This window comes from Elephas maximus, chromosome 24 (assembly GCF_024166365.1).
Source record: "Elephas maximus indicus isolate mEleMax1 chromosome 24, mEleMax1 primary haplotype, whole genome shotgun sequence".
NCBI classification, from domain to species: Eukaryota; Metazoa; Chordata; class Mammalia; order Proboscidea; family Elephantidae; genus Elephas; species Elephas maximus.
In genome coordinates this window covers 2,838,035-2,858,604 of record NC_064842.1, presented here as the reverse complement: position 1 = coordinate 2,858,604, position 20,570 = coordinate 2,838,035, and the positions used below count along the sequence as shown (strand labels likewise).

At 43.3% G+C, this 20,570-nt stretch overlaps 1 protein-coding gene across 6 annotated transcripts in view; it reads right to left on the bottom strand.

The window, feature by feature from the left end:
• Window positions 1–2,635: 2,635 nt before the first annotated feature.
• Window positions 2,636–20,570, bottom strand: part of PROX1 (prospero homeobox 1) — a 60,374-nt gene continuing 42,439 nt past the window's right edge. For 5 of the 6 annotated variants that reach the window (XM_049868210.1, XM_049868208.1, XM_049868207.1 and 2 more), the window contains one exon: window positions 2,636–7,970. In XM_049868210.1, the coding sequence (XP_049724167.1) occupies window positions 7,782–7,970 (189 nt within the window). In that variant the 3' untranslated portion in view covers window positions 2,636–7,781. The remainder of the gene's footprint in view (window positions 7,971–20,570) is intronic. The other variant, XM_049868211.1, reaches the window with a different exon arrangement.

Here is a 20,570-nt window from a genome sequence, read left to right as displayed (position 1 = left end):
AATACGGAACCAGCAAACACATATTCATTGTACCAGTGTCTTTCTATGCCTATACTACCAACGAGGGAAATAGGTCAAGTCAGAGATATCTTAATGTCACCTTTACTAGACGTCTAAGGAGCCCTGGTGACACGAGGGTTAAGAACTCTGCTGCTAATGGAAAGGTTGGCAGTTCGAACCCATCCAGAGGCCCTGGGGGAGAAAGACCTGGCAATCTGCTCCTGTAAAGATTACAGTCAAGAAAACCCAATGGCGCAGTTCTACTCTGTCACATGGGGTCGCTGTGAGTTGGGATCGACTCGAGGGCACCCAACAACAATAGCAACAAGATGTCTCATCCCTGTGAACAGAGAGCGGTGGGTCACACCAGAGCAAGGAGCAGAGACACTTCAAAAAGGAGAGTGGGTCCTGAAAAGAGAGAGAAGGATCCAAAGTGACAGTTGGCCAACTTCAGACTTTTGCCTTCGCCTTGCCGGGCCATGCAAATTGCCTTTCTCATGAAAAGCAAAAACAAAACCTCTTTCTGCAAGGAGGAAGCCTTCTGAGGAAGTAAGCAAGGTGGTTGCGCAGGTCCTAGCAGTCGCCTAGTCTCGTTCGGTTCTCTTGGGAGACTCAAGAGCTAAGTGACTTGCTTAGGTTTGCCTGGCCACGGCCTGTAGACATGTTTAAAATTGGGTGATTGGAGCCAGATCTTCTGAAATCTAAAGCCATGTTCTCTCGATCACTTTTCCTTTGGTTTTGGAAGTTACCATTTACGTTTCACCCAAGTGTCTTGACTCTCCCCTTAAAAGTTTAGCTGGCTGGTGAGGGGGTGAAATACCATTTATTGGTCATAATCTTTTACCATTTTACTTAGTTATTGTATCAGCTGTTTTCTAAAACGATATCAGCTGTTTTCCTTTAGATATACCAACCTTATATTTTATGCCTTAAAAAAAACAAGAGTGTTCTAAGACCCTAGAACTTGGGAACACATTGCAAATATTTGCAGTTTTTGTAAGACAATTGTTCAGAGGCATCTATCCCAAACCTCAGCAGGTGTTAGGGAATTAACTGTGAAAATCTGATGTTTTTCTTTAGGTCAAACTTAAAATAGCTTATGATCACTTTAATGGAGACATTAATGAATAAAACCAGCCTTTATTATTATCTTGCTGTGAAGCTTATGCTCTCAGTTGTAACACGGGCACCAAGAAACATCAAGGCTCATGGGGAACAAGGTTTGTCATCAGGGTTCAGATTAGTGTCGACAATGGTGGTACACATTCTAGAACAAGGCAATCAGATCATTTAGAGTTACAAAAGTGATCTTTTAAGCTACCTTATCACCTGCAGTAACTTTTTAGTGATTTGGGAGCTGAACTGTTCAATCCGGTTTAAAGCAGATAAGAGTTAAATAAGTACAAGGAGACCAAAGAGTTACTGCAAATGCCTTCTTCCTTCCCAGGGCCGGTGGAAGGGAAATTTCTACTGCCTGCAATTAGTGAATGAACATTTTGGCACAGAAGCACACGGGCATCTCTTTTCCACAACTTATTTTGGAGGACTAGAATTTAAATTTGTGTATTGATAGAAAAAGAGCTGAAAGTGGAAAAAGACTATTGTCATTTAGTAGATTTCTGATATTGCACTGACGGCAAACACCCTCTGTCAACGGGGCAAAATATAAAGTCTTCATCTTTTAAGTGAAAGCAAAAGAAATCTGAGAGATTGAGGAGACTCAGCCCCACAATAGTTTGGGCAGATGGAAGGAAGGTGGAACCCCAGCAAATGGTGTATAATGGAGTTGATCCCAGGCAAAGGACTTCTGCTAAATTTTCTGATTCCTGAAGCAAGGATAAAGATGACGTGATTTTAAACCAAAGTAAAAGACATCAAAGAAAAATGTCAGAAGCCATACAACGAATGGTCTTAGTAAGAATCCTGCTGCCAATCATGTCTAAAGCAACGTTTTAAAAAGGTTTTGAAATTTTACATTAGTACTTAGTTTCGAGTCCAGCCAGAGTAGTAACAATACAAGCCCTCCACGCTCACCTTGCAAGTAATACATCTGCAACTCCCTGACTCGGAGACCATCTTCCCTTGTCCTTAGAATCATTAAACATGAGCAATTGTTGAATTAAAGCCCTTACTTTGAGCTAAAGCATCTGTTTTTAAATTTTGGGCGCTCAACAAAATTGAATCTGAGGGAAGAGGTTTCAGAGAGAAATCTAGCCAACTACTACAAGCTTCTGAAATTTAAAAAAGGGTCCTTTCTGTGCATTCCAAGCACTGATGTGAAAAGGCTTGTGGAATTAAGAATTGTGATTGAAGGGAAACTTTATCCTTGATACGACAGTCACAACGAGCCTGTTGGTCTACCATTGGACACAGGTTCAAAAATCAAATGGCACACATTTCAAAAAAAAAAGCCAAACGGCCCTGAGCTCGCAGTGTATATTTTATTTCGCACAAGCTTGCATATGTACTGCACATACATTCAGAGAAGATGGAAGGCACACGAGGCAATCAGACTACTGTATCCTTTAAGTGGTACAAAGCAAAAAGGTCAAAGTTTGGAGAGTATACAAAAGCTTAAAACACACAAAGTAAAACCCCTTCCCACCCACCCTCCCAACAACTTTTTTTTCCTGTTTTAAAATTTAGTAGCTGCCAAACTCAATTTTTTACTTTTTAAAATCAATTGTCTACTGCACCTTTTTATTTTCTTTTTTAACATGGACAGGGAGTCTCATTGTTTATCATATCAATTAATATTACAGTACATCCTTGGTAATACAAAATTGTACACCTGCATCAAATAAATTAGGATAAATTAAACCAATAAATTATGCAAAGTCTTCAGAACAATAGACAACAACAAAAATCCACAATTGAAATTGCCTCTAGCTAAAAAAAAAAAAAAAAAAATCAAAAATTGACTTTATCAGTTCAGTTATTGTACTATATTCAAATCAAAGGGTCTTTATTACAAAAAAAAAGAGCTTAATAATGCTATTTACAACATATTGCTAAATAATATAAAGGCAGTGTTTTGTCACGGTTTATAACTATATACATATGAGAAATGGCTGGGATAATACCAGGGGAAGCCACAATATTTAATCCTTTAGGTAGTACTGAGACCAACCCCAAATATATTTTTCTTCTAACTCTAATTTTGAAGTGGTCTACATAATTTTAAAATGCTTTTTTTTCCCCCTATATGGAGGAATTGAGTATTTAAAAAATACAAAATGAATACATTTTCACAAAAGAAGGCCAGCCTGTTTGCTTTTCTGCTCCTGTTTGTGCATTTTAGGGGGTATCAGATTTGAGAGAGGGCTCAGGTGAAAAGACTTGAAGTCCAGATGCTTCCGGATTCTGTTATAGTCTTGGAAAGGTAACTATAAGAAGATGCAAAGGTTGAATACCAGTTTGGGTCCCAGCTTTGAAAGATGAGCATTTCAACTTTAGTTTTATAGATGGTTTACAACCAACAGATCTACAGAAAACTATATTTCCTTCAATGTAACATTTAAGTGCAATACAGTAACTGCTTATGCATATAAACCAGTTACTTTTTTTTTTTTAAAGGGGAGCTTTTTTGAAAACAATGCTGCTTGTAATTTGCAAACACAGAGTTTGTACCAGAAGGAAACATGTATACTATTCACACCAATGACTACTCCGTAATATACTCGGCCAAGAGATTTTGCTCTGTCTTTGAATGTACAGTGCCTCTTTCAGGAGAGACTGTAAACCACTTTTTCTCTGATGAATTTATGATTGCTTTTGGGGGACACTCTATTTTTAAAGCCCCCAGATCTTTAGCTTTATGACTTAGTATTAACCTGTGTGGGGGGGGGAGGTGGTGGATGGTAGATGGGGGGGAGTTACTTATTAAATGTCTTCATGTACACAGAAAAGAAATTTCATAAATTTACAGAAACTCATTGCCCTTGCCCTAGACATCTGATGAAAGAGACTGTTATCATTTAAAAGTAAAGAGCAGGATTTTCAAGAATGCTTTCGCCTGTCTATACAGCCACCGTAGTGTCCCTAATGACTTCAACAGATGTTGTGAGAATGTCGTTATTTATTCAGATCTCACGTCTTACCTAACAGCCATGAGCTTAAATATTTACATTGCTTTATAAAAGTTCCCCTCTTGTTTAGTGTTGTTGCTGTGTTTTTTTTAATTTTTAAAAATGATATTCACCCACATCCCTAGTACAGTAACAAAGATTCTGCAAACATAAAACACTTTAATTAAATAATACTCAGAGGCACAAAGCAAACATCAGGAATATATGGGTGAACATTTCCTTATATAATGGCTACATTCTAACATCTTCCACGTGTTTTACCATTTAATGTGAAACATCCTCATTAAACAGCCAGAGATACAGTAAGAATTAAATGTTTTGTTGTTGCAAATAGAACATTCTTTTCACAAAACATAACAAATGTCTAAAATAGGTTCTTGAATCTAGATAGGAAAAGGTAAGCTTTCCACTTCACACTCATATATATGTATATTTTACATGTGTGTATATGTGTGTGTCCTTATGTTGACACATCTGCACACACACATATAACACATGGTATGAAATATTGCTTCTATACTACTTTTTATTAGGCTAAGAAAACACAAGATTTGCACCACAGTTACAAAAAATTGGCTTCTACAAGAATTTTCAAAACTTGAATGCTGCTCAAACAATTGAGGAAAAAATAATTTGCGGTATCAAACTGTTCTAAAAATTCTCTTCTTCAAAAACGTATTCTCCCGCTTTGTTTTAAAAAGACACAAAATATGCATAGCTATCAACGTCACGTCAAACAGCCAGAAAAAAAAAAAAAATCTAGTGTTTATTGCAGCTGTCGTAATTGGAAATAAAGTCAAAAAGATGAGATCGAAAGCCACAGAAGGCACGAGAACAATTGTACTTGTGGGAAAAAACTGGTATTTTGAAGGATTTTTAAAAATCCCCCCCGCTGGTGCATTTTAGATCTAGGCACAGACTATAACCTCAAGTGTAGATGCAAAAATAACTTCAGGCTGGCAGAGAAGAAGCGAAAATGTGCTATTTCAAAAGTCTAAAGTCTTTTTTTTTTTCCTCTATGTAAACTGTCCCTCATCCTCCACTCTCCCATCAGAGAAAGTTAACTTTCTCCCAAGTAGCCCATTTTCCCTTGGAGAGAGTTGAGCTGACGCTTGAAAGATGGCGATTTGTTTCCTAACTGTTAATTAAATAGGAGTTTTGAGAGATAGGCTTTTGTCATCTCTCCATGCACTGGGAGGCACAAGGCTTCATATTTTAAAAGGGAACAAACCACCTAAAAGCAAAGTGACCGAGTTCTATTTTCAGAACAAAGAGGTGAGTTTGTCCTCATGGTGCAATTTCTACTCTGAAATCATTTCTCTGCCTCAGTGAACACTGAGGATAGCATCAGTAGAAAAGCATATCACCACTGGATTGTGAACACACACTTTTGCTGAATTTGTCTATTTAAATTAGAAAGGCAGGTGGAAATAATACTCCGAATCCAAATGAAGTCTTGAATCAATACTGAATTTGCCCCAGATCAAAAAGATACCTATGAATCTGTCTACACAGGTGAATACACGAGGGCTTTGCCTTTTACCTTGCAGATGGCCACACAATGTTGATATGACTTACGCGGACCCTCGAAGATCCAGGTGCACACTGACGTGAACAGTGAATGTCACTCTCTTTACCTGAAGTCAAGAGAGTGTGACCACAAGCTGAGACTGCTTCCCTACTTTGTGCGATTGGGTTTTGTTTTTTAGCATCTTATTCCAAGGTACTAATTATCTTAATTTTTTTTTTTTTTAAGCGACAAGAACCATCGGGTCTGATAAGTCTGTGTGCATCATGGAGGGGGGTATGAGCTGGGAGATCTACTTGGCTTTGGTCGAGAGCGAAGGGGCTGTTGCTCCAGCCCACGCTGCCACCCGCTCTGTCCACATGGCGCACGACTGCCGGTTCCTGAATGATGACCGGGCAGCACAGGACTGCACCGTTTAATTTAAAGTCAGCAGGTTTTAAGGCTTTGTGCTGACAATAATTGCATTCATACATTCTTGTCCATCAGCAGAATTTGTAAATGATGTTAAATTACAGCAAGCAGGTCAGCTAGTTGTCACATGGGTCAACTTGCATTCTCCAAAGTGAAATGAAATTAAAAAAAAAAAAAATTAAAGAAAAAATAGCATTTATGTTCTGTATGATCTAAATACCAGACTTGTTATGCAGTCATTTTAGGAGGTGGGTATCAAAATACCTGAGGGGAGGGGCCTGGAAAACACTACTAGAATGAACAATAAATTCTTACTGCATCTGTGCACAAAAACCCATCTAGGAAAATGACAAGTGTGAATGCCGTGTTTTAAAAAGCAAGCATGGGGCATTGCACATCGTTTACAAACTGGAGAGAAAGAAAAAAGAAAAGAAAACAGAGGAGAACCATTGAAGAAAGCATAAAATAGCAGCTAGCTTTCTTACATGTGCTGAAATTGTGTCTTTTGGGCTAACCCCAAACCTGCCCATGCTACACACTCTTCTTACGTTTTGGTCAATAGTAGCTTTGAGTTAGAAGAGATTTATCAATTGCTTGACAACGCTATACCTAAAACGAGGAAACACTTCATTAGACTGTCACCACTTTGAACAGCCGTTAGAGTGGTGTGGAATTGTTTATGAAAATAAGTCATTCTCTTATGGGCTCCTCTTGGGAGGTGAAGATCAAGTCAGCTAACGGCTATCAACAAACTTGTAGTGTAGTCAGGAGTTGTGTGGTCAAAATGGAATTTTCCATTATTCCTTATTGTAGAAAAGTATTCAGAAAATAGTGTTTTAGGGAAAAACGTTAAATATTAAACAGAAATAATAAGCCTTTTAAGCATACAAAACTTATGTGCCTTTTAACATCTGAAGCAAGAGGGAGATAAACAGAAATAACGGGTTAGGGTTTTTCTCCGTGAAGACTGATGTATGCTCACCGATTACGAAGAAGGACACACTGTACGATTTAGAGAGGTGGCTAAAAGATCACGTAGGAATTTCCACTCTCAGCTGGGAAGAGTCAGTTTTGTGCAAAACTGCTTTGCCTCCGTAAGAAACTGGTACTAGTTTGAGGTGTCTGCCATTTCTCCTAGGAAAGGCTTGATAGTTAATGATGATTTTTCTTTTTTAATTTGGTCCTTTGGGGCACTTTCGGAAAAAGCGAGTTGTTCATCTGCCATTGGTGTTACTTTTAAACATGTAAGAAAAATCAACTTATTGAGTTCAAACCAAACAAAGTGTTTAAGTTTATGAAGTGGTTTCACTGAATTTTCAGACCTTCTTAGCAGTAAGATGATGAGACACACGACGGTAGAACTGTGCTCTGTCATGGGGCTTCCCTCGGCCAACCGCCATTTGCAATAAGCCATCAAACACACGGAGGCATGGTTAACAAATGCCCATCCTTGCTAATATAGACTTTATACACGTCAACATTCCTTTTCCCTGAAAATTAACCCTATTTTAAGTCTCTAAATGGTAAGGGCCTTGGGCAAAAATAAAGGTGGAAAAAAAAAAATAACCATCCACTTGCAATGGAAAACGAAAGAAAATGAGAGAAAGATGAAGAGGAGGAATTACCAGCTGATTTCATAACACATCCGTGCCTCCTGTACACATATATATGAAATCAACATTTAGACACATATAACTTAGACATCCAAATGGGACCGCCACTATTCATACATTCAAAAAGAGTTGTTGAAATTTCTACTCATGAAGCAGCTCTTGTAGGCAGTTTGGGGATTTGAAAATCTCAGGGACTTCACTATCCAGCTTGCAGATGACCTTGTATATGGCCTTCTTCCAGGAAGGATCAACATCTTTGCCTGCGATAATGGCATTGAAAAACTCCCGTAACGTGATCTGCGCAACTTCCAGGAATCTCTCTGGAACCTGCTGGTACAAGGAGACAATGGCATTAATAAAGTTTTCAGTTTCAAGTCTCCAGTTCTTCAAAGGAAACTGAGCTAAGTTCTTTCTTTCAGAAAGGGGCTTACTTACATAGCACCTGCATTTTCTAAAAATGGCCGGCCTCTATTCTCTTATGTAAAGTTGTTATATATAGTAGCATTGTAATGTGGACTTGATAGCTTTGTAGAGTTTCAGAAAGAGACTTGTGCAAAAGACATACACAGACCTACTGAAAAACTAGGACTCTAGTGTGAACACCAGGGTACAGAAGAAGGGATGGGACTGCTGGGAGTCTTCACGTTACCACATCGGTGCATTCCAGAAGAAAGTCTCCAACTCATTTTTCAGAGTCTGAATCATATTTCTTTTTGACTCCCACGATGAAAACGAAATATGCTCTCCAAAGTAGGATAAATAATTGAGTTTCGATATAAACTAAACCTACACTTTAAATGACTCGAATGTTAAGTTGTGTTAATCTGCCCTCTAAACAAAGGGTTAAGATGACACCATTAACACTAAGTCACAGAACAGATAACCTCTACTGAACCCCAGAACACCACATCAGAAACTATCCTGAGATCAGAGGAGTTCCCTAGGAGTGATTTACACTGCTAAAACAAATAACAGAAACCACCATTTACTGAGTGTTTTCTATGTGTCAGGTGGGACACTCAGTGCTGAATGTGAATCACGCCACTCAGTTCTCCCAACAGCTCTCTGAGGTAAGTTCTATCATTACCCCATTTTACAATGAGAAAACTGAGGCTCAGGGAGAGCCAGGAATCGTTCCCAGTCATTGTATCCCTAGATAAATATTCCTTTTGGAATCTCCATTTCCTAAGCCTTTTCTTCCACAACACTCTGTGTGTGTCCTCTTAACTGCTGATTTAATATCCTGACCTCCTGACTAAGAAAGGCAGTAGCTATTGATGCATTTATTTAGTATTCTGTGTAAATTACTTACAGCAAAGCAAGGCCTATCTTTCCAAACATCAAGATGACAGATTCACGGAATCATCCCACAACTCCTATTTTTGCAAGTACACAACGACACTCGGTAGATTTATTTTAGCGGGACACTTAATCATCATTGTTGTTTTGCTCCTTTGAGTTGATTCCAACTCATCGCAACCCTATTGGACAGATCAGAATGGCCCCATAGAGTTTCCTAGGCTCTAACCTGCACGGGAGCAGATCACCAGGTCTTCCCTCCCTTGGAGCAGCTGGTGGGTTCGAACCGCTGACCTTTAGGTTAGCAGCTGAGTGCTTAACCATCCCTTAGCTGGGCTCCTACTTACGCATCAGTAATGCTTTATTTTTACATAAAGTGCAGACGCACGAAAAAGCAAATGCCCTGTAGTTGTACGTGTAGACAGACCTACAGAGGTCAAAGATTTCATCTCAGCTCCAAGCCAAAGGGAGGAGGGATTGTCATGTTAAACATGCTCAATTTTCTTCTCCCCACTTTTTCTCAGTTGCTGCAATGGACCATTTTATAATGATAGTTAACTATTAATGAAAACTAGAATAATCCCAAACACCTCTGCTTTTCACCTTTAAAACTGGACAAAGAAGCGCACTGTTTCCAATGACAAAGCACTTGTCTTTTACAAACAAACCTAATAACTTCTCAGAAAAAATAAAAGAGCCCCCACCTGGGGCTAGTAGAATTTAAGAAAAGTGAGAATTTTGAGCAACCCCTCCAAAAGATGTACATGGAACTCCAACACACGGCGGCCTCGTATGCGTCAGAGCAGAACTGTGCTCCATGGGGTTTTCAATGGCTGATTTTTTGGAAGTAGACTGTCAGGCCTCTTTCTGAGGCACTCTGGGTGGGCTGGAACCTCCAATCTTTCGGTTAGCAGCCAAATGCTTATCAGTTTGCCTCATGTCCTTCTCCCCTCCCTACGTACACAGACCTGCAGAGCCTGACAGTCGTTCACAGCTGAGAACTGGTCTAGATAGTCCATACAGCTCTGGTGATTTTTTCCCCAGTATTTGTAGGACAGGAGGAGGTTGGGAGAGAGGTTAGCCCACCCACTCACCTTATACTAAATAGTCATTAAGCAGCCTTTTGGAGTACCCTTCCCTCTTCACCCTAAAGATAATCCTTCACGTTTTACCGAATGGGCATACGAGGGCGAGAACCTGGCTAGAGGGGAAGTAAGCAATGCAGCTATCCACTCTAACTACTTGGTTTGGGAGCTGTTAGCCAAATGCTGCAGAGACACAGCCATGAGCATTTACTAAAACAAACATTTCAAGCAGTGTGGTTTGACTGGCCACTGCAATGAGCCACGATGAAGGGCTATGTTCCTTGAACATGGCCTGGCTGGGTGCCTGGAAGGGCAGAGGGCATGCGCAGTTTCCACAGGAGGCCCCACCCACTCAAAGGATACCCCCTGCCCTTCAGGAGGCCTGAGGCGCAGGGGCCAAGGGAAGAGGGGCATTGTTTGAGACTGTGGGAGGAGCAACATGTATCTAGAACAGCATGGACACCAGAGAAAGAGGGAAATGCAAACCTGGGGTTTGCCTGAGAACAAGTCAAGGTGCCTTCTTTGGGACGTCTATGCAGCCTCCACCGCTGTTCTTAACATTCACCACGCTTGTTAGTGGTTTTTACTGGGCTTCGTGTTGTTTTAAACATTCATTTATTATGATAGTAATCAGGGGCTGTCCTGCAAACTCTTTTTTATTTGTATCTTGATATTAAACTTTTCACCTACTTAGATCCAGTTTCAATGAACTTGTCATAAGGTGTCTTTAGATAAGAAATCACGGTTTCCATTCTGTGCATTCCCCACAATGCCAAGCAAAGTATCTTTTTCGTCATCATCGTTGTTGTCTTAGCTGCCATTGAGCTAGCCTGACACGTGGTGACCCCACGCACAACAAAACGAAATGCTGCCCAGTCCTGCACCATCCCCATGGTCAGCTGCAGATCAGACGCTGGGATCCACAGGGTCTTCACTGGCTGATTTTCAGAAGTAGAGCGCCAGGCCTTTCTTTCTGGTTCATCCTCATCTGGAAGCTCCACTGAAACCTGTTCAGCATCATAGCAACCTGCAAGCCTCTTCTGCCAGACGGGTGGTGGCTGCTCATGAGGTGAACTGGCTGGAAAGCAAAGCCAGGTCTCCCATGTGGAAGGGAGAGCTCTACCACTGAGCCATCACTGCCCATCGATGGAAGGGGAGAGCTCTACCACTGCGCCGCCACTGCCCATCCATCTTCTCCCACGTGGAAGGGGAGAGCTCTACCACTGAACCGCCACTGCCCATCCATCTTCTCCCACGTGGAAGGGGAGAGCTCTACCACTGAACCGCCACTGCCCATCCATCTTCTCCCACGTGGAAGGGGAGAGCTCTACCACTGAGCTGCCACTGCCCATCCATCTTCTCCCACGTGGAAGGGGAGGACTCTACCACTGCGCCGCCACTGCCCATCCATCTTCTCCCACGTGGAAGGGGAGAGCTCTACCACTGCGCCGCCACTGCCCATCCATCTTCTCCCACGTGGAAGGGGAGAGCTCTACCACTGAGCCGCCACTGCCCATCCATCTTCTCCCACGTGGAAGGGGAGAGCTCTACCACTGAGCCGCCACTGCCCATCCATCTTCTCCCACGTGGAAGGGGAGAGCTCTACCACTGAGCCGCCACTGCCCATCCATCTTCTCCCACGTGGAAGGGGAGAGCTCTACCACTGAGCCGCCACTGCCCATCCATCTTCTCCCACGTGGAAGGGGAGAGCTCTACCACTGCGCCGCCACTGCCCATCCATCTTCTCCCACGTGGAAGGGGAGAGCTCTACCACTGCGCCGCCACTGCCCATCCATCTTCTCCCACGTGGAAGGGGAGAGCTCTACCACTGAGCCGCCACTGCCCATCCATCTTCTCCCACGTGGAAGGGGAGAGCTCTACCACTGAGCCGCCACTGCCCATCCATCTTCTCCCACGTGGAAGGGGAGAGCTCTACCACTGAGCTGCCACTGCCCATCCATCTTTTGCATCGTCACAATACATAGTTCAGAACGGGACTCTGCCTTCTCCTTTACTCCATATTATGATAATCACAGATTCCCTCTTCAATACTTAAAAAAAGAAATTTAAAATAATGATAAAATATGATTGAGTCTCAAGAGTTGGGACTGGCCTCAGAAACCATTTTGTAAATGAAGAAACTGAGACGTAGGTGAAATACCTTGCCCAGGTGTCTTTCTAGTAACCCGAGCTGGCTCCCGTTTAATGCGTTTTCAGCAGTTTCTATTGTATATGACACTGCACCTTGGCAAGCTGTGGGTCTGTGATCGAGAAAAACCACAGAGGTGCTGTTGCTGTTGTTGTGTGCCTTCAAGTTGATTCCGACTCACAGCGATGCTATAGGACAGAATAGAACTGCCCCATAGTGTTTTCTAGGCTGTAATTTTTATGGAAGCAGATAGCCAGGTCTTTTCCCCCAAAGTGCTGCTTGGTGGGCTTGAACCACCAAACTTCTGATTAGTAGCAGAGTGTTTAGCCATTGCGCCACCAAGGCTCCTTACAGAGGAGCTGGTATACTTGCTCCTCACTTACCCACTATCTCATTATCCAACATTTTGCATTTAGGACAATAGTAAAAAATCTATCCAACTATTTTGTGCGTTAATGACATACACCTAGCAGTAACCAAAGCTGAGGTGCTGGGGAGAGTAATGTTGGCTGTGATGGTTAAGGTTATGTGTCAGCTTGGCTGGGCCATGATTCTCAGTGGTTTGGCAGTTATCTAATGATGTAATTTGGCAGTTACATAATGATGTAGTCAGCTTCCATTTTGTGATCTGATGTGGTCATCCTCCATTTTTGCATAATGCTGATTTTTGAGTAAAGACCTGGTCTTTGGAACCTCACAATGTTCATAAGCGAGGCGTGCGAGTCGTATCAAAATAAAGGGTAATGGTATAAAAGATTCCGGGAGGAGGCTTTGGTTATTAGGTTATGTTTGGGAAGGAATGAGCGTTTTCCAAATAAATGAAATGGTTTGCTAATTTACTCCAGTGTTTACCTTGAGGCAATATTCATGCAACAGAAGGGGCTGGATAAAAGCAAGTTATAATGAGGTCCTCTAATACTGGAACAACTAATCTTTTCTGGTGGCTCCAGAAGAGGTGTACTGTTGGACAGCAACTGATCTTCTACGAGGTTGCCAATGTATTCTATCCCTGGGCAGAAACACTACCCATGGAGAGAGAGACCCTCCCCTCTCTGCTTGGAAACTTTCCCCCCAACTTCATGTAACAGAGTAAGGAGGGGCCTTTCTGGTGTTTTTGGAGGGTGGTCTCAGAATTCAGGCTTCTACTAACGATGCTGCCCATGTTTTTCTGCACCTCTTCACACCTAATGGCTTTCCAATCACTAACAAACATCTGCAGAAAACCCCTTAGTGACAAGTGATCCCTTATCTCGGTGTCTTTTAATAGAACCCAACAATCTGCAGAATGAGCCCTCGAGTATTCCCTCAGCATCAGGTGGCAACAGTCAATCAAGTCGCTGGGATGCAGGACAATGCAGGCGGGGGGGCGGGGGGGGCATGCCACAGGGAGAAACAAAAGGCTTCCAAGGGTTCTGGCTTGAACTTCGCGGCTATTGTGGGAGCTGTTTGCCGAGGTTCTTCGGCAGAGGAGAGTGGAAATTCTGCGTGGATGAATGCGCCCGGCGTGAGAACCTCACCTTAAATGATCCTGCCTCTCTTTACCTTGGTATTTGGAGGCAATAGCATTGCCATGAGGCACTGGAAGACACTCATCAATCCGAATGGGGCTAGCTGTGGGCAGCGGGCAATTTCACCCCAGTCATTTGCACATGCATCTCCTCCAGGCAGGGGAAGGCCTTGCAGACTTGATAAAACAGGAAAAGGGGGGACATTTTCAAGTCGGCTATGACAGTGGCTGGGTGGGTGGTTGGTTTTCGTGTTTTTGTTTTTGTTTTTTTTTTTATTAGAATGAGTGGCAAAGATGCATTTTTTTGCCCGTCTTCCTCCTCCTCTTCTCAGTTGCTTTACCTTCAAGGATGATTTGTTTTATTAAACTGACAGTCCCTAGCCTCTGCAGTACATAATAAAAGCCTGACATAGCAGGCTGCCTGCCTTCTGTGGCCTGCAGATACTCATCATAAGTGTCAGGACATACCAAGGTTAGCGGTCACCGCAAGTGTGCTCGCTGGCCCAAGCCTTGCCAACGCACTTGGCAGCTGAATGAATGTCACAGAGAATAGAAGGGGATTACAAAGGTTAGAAAGAAGACAGCCTCTCTTATTTTCTGGAGACAGAGAAGCTGGGTTTTCACACCTCTGAGATAACTATAAGCCCATTCGTCAGCTTCCCACAGAGACCTCAACCTTGCCCCTTGCCCAGTACTGGACGGATACCCCTCTGTCCCTGGTCCCCTTTACAAAGTGGCACACTAGCCTCATTTCATCAGTGAAATGGCTTTTACTAAAATGGATGGAGAACGAGCCAGGCACAGACCTTTCTCTCTAACCCCTCGCCAAAGGTTCATATGACTCACCAGCCTTATCAGTAGGTTACGGTCTTATCAAGAAGGACCATCTTTTCAGTGTATCTTTTAAACTAATTTTTTTTTCAAACTGACTTCAACAGGGAAATTGAACAAGGAAACGTGTACGGGCAGGGATAGCTAACTGATGGAAAAGTAACACCCCAGCTGATATTTGGGTGAATTAGTTGGTGTGGGGGCTTCCTTTCTTCTCCCGCCTCCATTTTTTTTCCCTTGAATACTATAAAAGGGCAATAAAATGCTGACTGTCAGAAGACAATGTCAAGGAGAAAAGGGTATTGGTATTTTGGATACTCTTCACTGCTCGCCTTGGAGAGAGAGTTATTCTTGTCACAAACCCTTTTGTCTGCATCTGCTGACTGCCTGCCTGTGGCCAGCAGCATACTTGAACTGTTTTGTCACCTCCCCACATCACATGCATCAGCTGTTGGGCTTTTGTTATGGGCATTGTAGACCTAATCCGCCGTGGCTGTTCTACTGTGCAGTAAATAAAACAGAAACGGGCTTCTCAGACAACTCTGCATGAAGATTTCAGACAGCTTTTACAACTCCGATTCACAAAATCAAATCAATAAATAACTCCCCTAGCCCCCCAGCCCCCACCCCCACACAGAAACAAAACCCCTCAAACTGGACCCAGATGCCTCCAAGTCAACTCCATTGAAGGCAGTGACTTGAGCCTCAGAGCTATTGTTTCAGTCAAGTTGAAAGGACTGTGCCCTCTAAACTTCAGCACTGTGGTGGTCATATTTATTGTTAGACGGAAGCACATCTGAGGCCGGAAACTGGGTAAGGGGCTCTGAAAATTGGAAAAGCTACTTTTCTCCCTGGGCCTTGTAAGAAAATGAGGTGATTCCATCAGAAATTATAGATCCTTTGAGTTGCCTCGTCTAACTGCTTTTCTTCCCTCCATCTGCATTTTCTTCCCTTCCACTCATTTGAAAGGGGCCGAAGGAAGATGCTTGAATATTTAGTTCATCCTGAGGCCCTTTTCAAAATGTCTAGCCTGTACAGGGGCAGAGAAAGGGCAGCAAACTCTGGGGTGGGTTTTTCAGAACTGAATTTATAGCATGAGCTGCCTGACATGAGAACAATGTACTAATCACGTATAGGGAAGTTTTTTTTTCTTTCCTACATGACTTCTACATGTCTCTGGACAAGCTGAGGAGGGAACGAGTACCTGCCCGCGTGCACACACAGTCACATGTACACGGAGATCCCGGGACCCAGACAAACAGTCCAAGTGCTTTCCTGAGCCTTCGTTCACCCTGGTGTGCGCACGAGGCCTCTAAACAAACCCTGCCATCCCTGCTGTTTGTTAAGTAAATATTGATCAAGGAGAGAGTATCTCCTGACAGCAGCGGCACAAGCTGGGGACTTACACTGCAGACAGAGGGGCCTTAAATGGATAAACTCAGATGCTCTAGTAACTCCTCATGGAGATTATCAGATGAAAAGGCAAGAACAGAGACGTTACTGCTGCTCCTCCTCGCTCAGCTCTCCTCTAGAGGCAGAAAGGAGCAACCATGGAGCTGGGAAATGTGGCGACAAGGTGCTGTGACCAAGCATCTTCCTTTGCCGTCATGCACACACCCCGTGTGTAAGGCGGGGACTGACTGACCCCTTGGAAAAGAAACAGAGCAGGCTGTCCCACACAGGGAGACATGGGCTTCTGTCTCCCTTGCTGTACAGGGAAGGATCGAATGAGAAGGCAAACATGACATGTGCTTTGGGAGCATAAAATATCATCCAAATGTGAGGTGGTACTTTGAACCTTTAGAGAACCCTAAGTCCTGAGAAGCACTCCCCGAGATTCAGACGGACAGGAAAAGTCCTGTTTTGAGGGATGCTCCAGGCTGCTTGGGCAGTTTTACAAGCTGAGTGAACAAGTAGAGAAATGTTGCTTCGTGTTTCCCAAGTCTTATTTTGGTCATGTCAAATCCTTGTCTTCTACCATGTCAGGGGCTTAACAGATACGTACACCACTCCCCCTGTCCCCACCCCCCAGGAAGGCTGGTTTTTAAACCATCTCATGAGATTAGGGTCTGTGTATTAAAATAAAACCTGAGCACCTTGTCAAAGAGCAAGGTGTTCCGTCTGGAGTTCCCATCAAATGGCTAACTGGCATTGCAGGTTTATTGGGATGCTCACACCTGTCTTTAGAAGGACGGGCGTCATCCTGAGGGCACTGGCTGAGGGGCAGCTTTCCGATGCCTGCTGGTCTGCACCAAATGAGGCAGGGGACAGGTCTGTGGCAACAACTGGGCTTTGGACTAAAGTCTCTTTCATTCTGATGCTCCGGGAGGCATTCAGCTATCGGGGACCTCAAAGGATTAGATGAGGCTAATGCCACTGCAGTTTTAGGCCCTGAGAGTGGGCCCACTTCCTAGTAACACGTTTTACTACTTAAATATGTGGAGAGTAAATGCTTGTAGGAAGTGGCTACGGTTCAAGGCCGTCCTTTATAAAAAACCATGTTTCCTCGGTGTAAGCAAAGGAACACACGGCTGTAACAGTCTGTATCATTTCTTTTTTTTTTTTTTTTTTTTACAAAGCTTCTAAAGAACAATGTCCTGTTGAGCAAAATTCAGTAGCATTCTGTAAACATTAATTTAAGGAAATCAATAGACTCAGTGAGCTAAAGCCGTATTGCAAGATAAACTGGCCAGAGTGCCACTTTGTCAAATAGATTTTCGTTTTCTCGGCTAGATAAAGACAGTTTCAAAATGGGGCAAACGTGTTGCAACCAAGGTTTGAAAACTATGTGGCCTTCAAACAGTGTGCCTGCTCCTACTACAAAGCTGGATAAACATACTTTAAACATGATAAGATTGGTTCAGAATGGATTTTGCTTTCAAATTTCACATATAGTAGGTTTCTTGGTTGTTTCACAGGAAAAGAATAAAACAAACCCCATGCATCTGGAATCGAAGATGTGCTTGGGAGAAGGGGTTAAACTATCTTGAGAAAGAGAGCCTTTTGGGGGCCGTTTCAGTTGATGCTTGACTTTAAAAAGGAAAGAAGAAAGAAATCTTTATTCATGCTGACCTGATGGGCAACGGGCCTCTGTGCCAAAATCCAAAAGCCAAACTCTCTAGTGAGTTTGGGATCAGAGGTTGCAGCTGGTGGAAGCTGCTCCAGTTACTTCTGTGCTCCACACAAAGTCATGTTAATGTGGCAAGGGGGTGTGGGGGTGTGGGAGTGCAGAGGAACAAGGCCAGGGAAGGACTAGGGATGGATCCTAAGTGGGTGACCCACACAACAACCCCCCAGCTTCTCCCAGCCAGCCTGAAAGAGCTGTAGGGGTAATTAGAAGAAGCATCTCATCCAGTCTGTCACAGGGACACAACCTGTATGGCAGGGACATACATTTAGCTTATGATGTGCACACTTCCAAGTTAAAACAAAAACAAAAGAACAATTGCTTCTCAGTGGACTCCAACTCGTGGTTGCCAGAGTAGATCTGTGTTCCATAGGGTTTTCAAGGGCTGATTTTTCGAAAGTAGATCACCAGGCTTTTCTCCTGAGGTGCCTCTGGGTGGACTTGAACTGCCAACCTTTTGGTTAGCAGCTGAGCACATTAACCATTTGCAAACCCAGAGACTCCCCTTCCAAGTTAAACAGCTTGAAATGCCTTATAAATGTTGGTAGGGTAGCAACCAGAGATGATTCAGTGGAGACGACCGACTGGAGGAAATGTAATAAAAAGAATGGACAGCCACAGGGAAACTGGCAAGGACGAAGGGGAAGGATTTACACTGAATGGAACTCCATGAAAAAGGCTTACAAGAACTGGACTTCGGTCTCCGTGTGGGCAGGGGCCTGCTACTGGCCATCACTGGTGCGTGGGCTTCTCTGGCAAATCAAAGACAGAGACGCTCCCTGAGAATCTTCTTCGTTTCCTCACCTGAATTGTAGTCTTTGTCTTTTAAGAGAGTGCGTATTTGAGATGCATGATTCACAGCAAAATTTCTATACCTTTTAGATGCTAACAATACATGTATCAATAAAAATGCCACATAATCTCACCAATGTGTTCAAAGTTGAGCATACTGAATACCTGTGCCTTTTAGGTGATAGAAGAGGAATTTCTTAAAATCTTATGCTCTATCTGTTAATGAATTGTGTAAACATTTTAAATTATCTAAGCCCTTCATTGACAACTCTGCACATCGTATGAGTACAAACAAACCCATCTCTTCTGTAGTCCCAGAAAAGAATCGGCTAGCTTGCAGGCAACAGAATGACAAATGTCATTCTAATAAACTCCATGACACTGCCCACATTATTTTGTGGGGCTGAAATTTGGTTTCTGAAGTTTGAATATGCTAAAAACAACTAGTTTGTTTGCTCATCCCTGGACATCTTGGTGCGCACACGTTAGAAAACATAATGACTGTCACGTTATCTTTTGTAACAGGGTAGATTTTTCTTCCCTCCCAACCTCTGCAAATGTCTCCAGGAGTGACTCTAAGTTTAAACAAACAAACAAAAATAAAACAACAACACCAAAGAGCATCAAAATCGTAAAGCCTAACACCCACCCTTGTGAGATACTGCTCGTACACTCTCAGAGCTTAAAACCTGGACTGTCCCTGCTGGGGTTGGTAGGCTCTGCAGGTAAGAGCTGGGCTAGGATTATCTCACCAAAGAATTGTGGCGTTTTGGAACTTCAGAACTAGAAGAGACCTCAGAGGGTTGACATGCCACAAAAAAAAAAGAAAAACAACCCTCATCCAGGACTTAGCAAACTTTTTCCGCAGAAGGCTAGAGAGTAAATACTTAGGCTTTGCAGGTTATATCAGTCCCTATTGCAGCTTCTCCTTCCTGTTTTTTTTTTTTTTTTACAACCCTTAAAAAATGTAAAAATCTTTCTTAGCTTGGGCCATAACAACACTGCCCAAGGGCAAGATTGGGTCCGTGGGCCATACTGCCAAGCCCTGTAATGGGGAGCAGCTTTTCTGGAGGCCTACGTGCTCTCATCTGCGCTACTTCTGTTGTGCATCACTGGGTTAGCACGCCAGGTGCTCCTGCAGGGCAGGTGGAATAGATTCACACGAATTCAACCTGCAATGTCTCCCCGTTCCTCAGACACACGTGACGCTGCCACGGCTATGGGAAGAGAGCTCATAAACTGCCCACAGAGGTGATCAGGAACCAGGAGGACTTCAGTCTGGTCCTGCTTTGATTAGGAGTTTTTCATTAGGAGTTTTCCTGCCGAAAAATATTGAAGTGTGCTGAGTGGAGGACTGAGTCTCTGCTCCATGACACATCTAACCAGTCAGCTCGACTCTTAGACAAAAAACGAAGGTTGCAAGCAGAGTATGCGTCACTCTACAGCATTAAGGAGCTTTCCTTTAGATCGGCCCCAGTAATTAAGTGCCGCTGGTGTCTGAGTCCAAATCATGCTGATAGTCCTTGAAGTATTGACTTTTGCTACAATTACTAGGTGAGGCAGTAAAATGAACAGGGTCAGCCTGGTACCCTTCTTGGATGGGAGGCCATCCAAAAACAACATGGTGTGAGCCCTCCAATATTACACGGAGGGAAGCTGGGGCACAGATAATCCGCTGTTACTCCTGTCGCGTTGGAGAATGCATTACGTGATTGTTTTCTGCAGGAGATTTACCTTCATAATTAAGCTATGCTCAGCTGATATTAGTCTGTGTGCTCTGTATTCATGTTGACAGTGCAATGTGAGCAAGGGGCCCAGGGAGAAGCTGCTAGGAAGTGGGGATTGGGCAGGATGATGGGAACAGCACTGCTCACAGAAAGCACCAAAGACAACCCTCGGTGATACTGATGGTCAAGCCCAGCTTCAGAGAACAGCTGGCAACAGCTTACGCCGCCCAAAACGTTATCCAGGGCGCCCTGGGAAAGGACAGAGGCTGTCAGCCCCAATCCCATCACTTGGTTTGGACTGAAAGATCTTTCTTCTGTCCAAGAAATCCCTTTCTGTTATTTCTCGGGGAATTTTGCTGGTCTCTCCTCTACAATTTCCAGGAACCATTTGCTGTTCAGTCAGATCCCCGTGG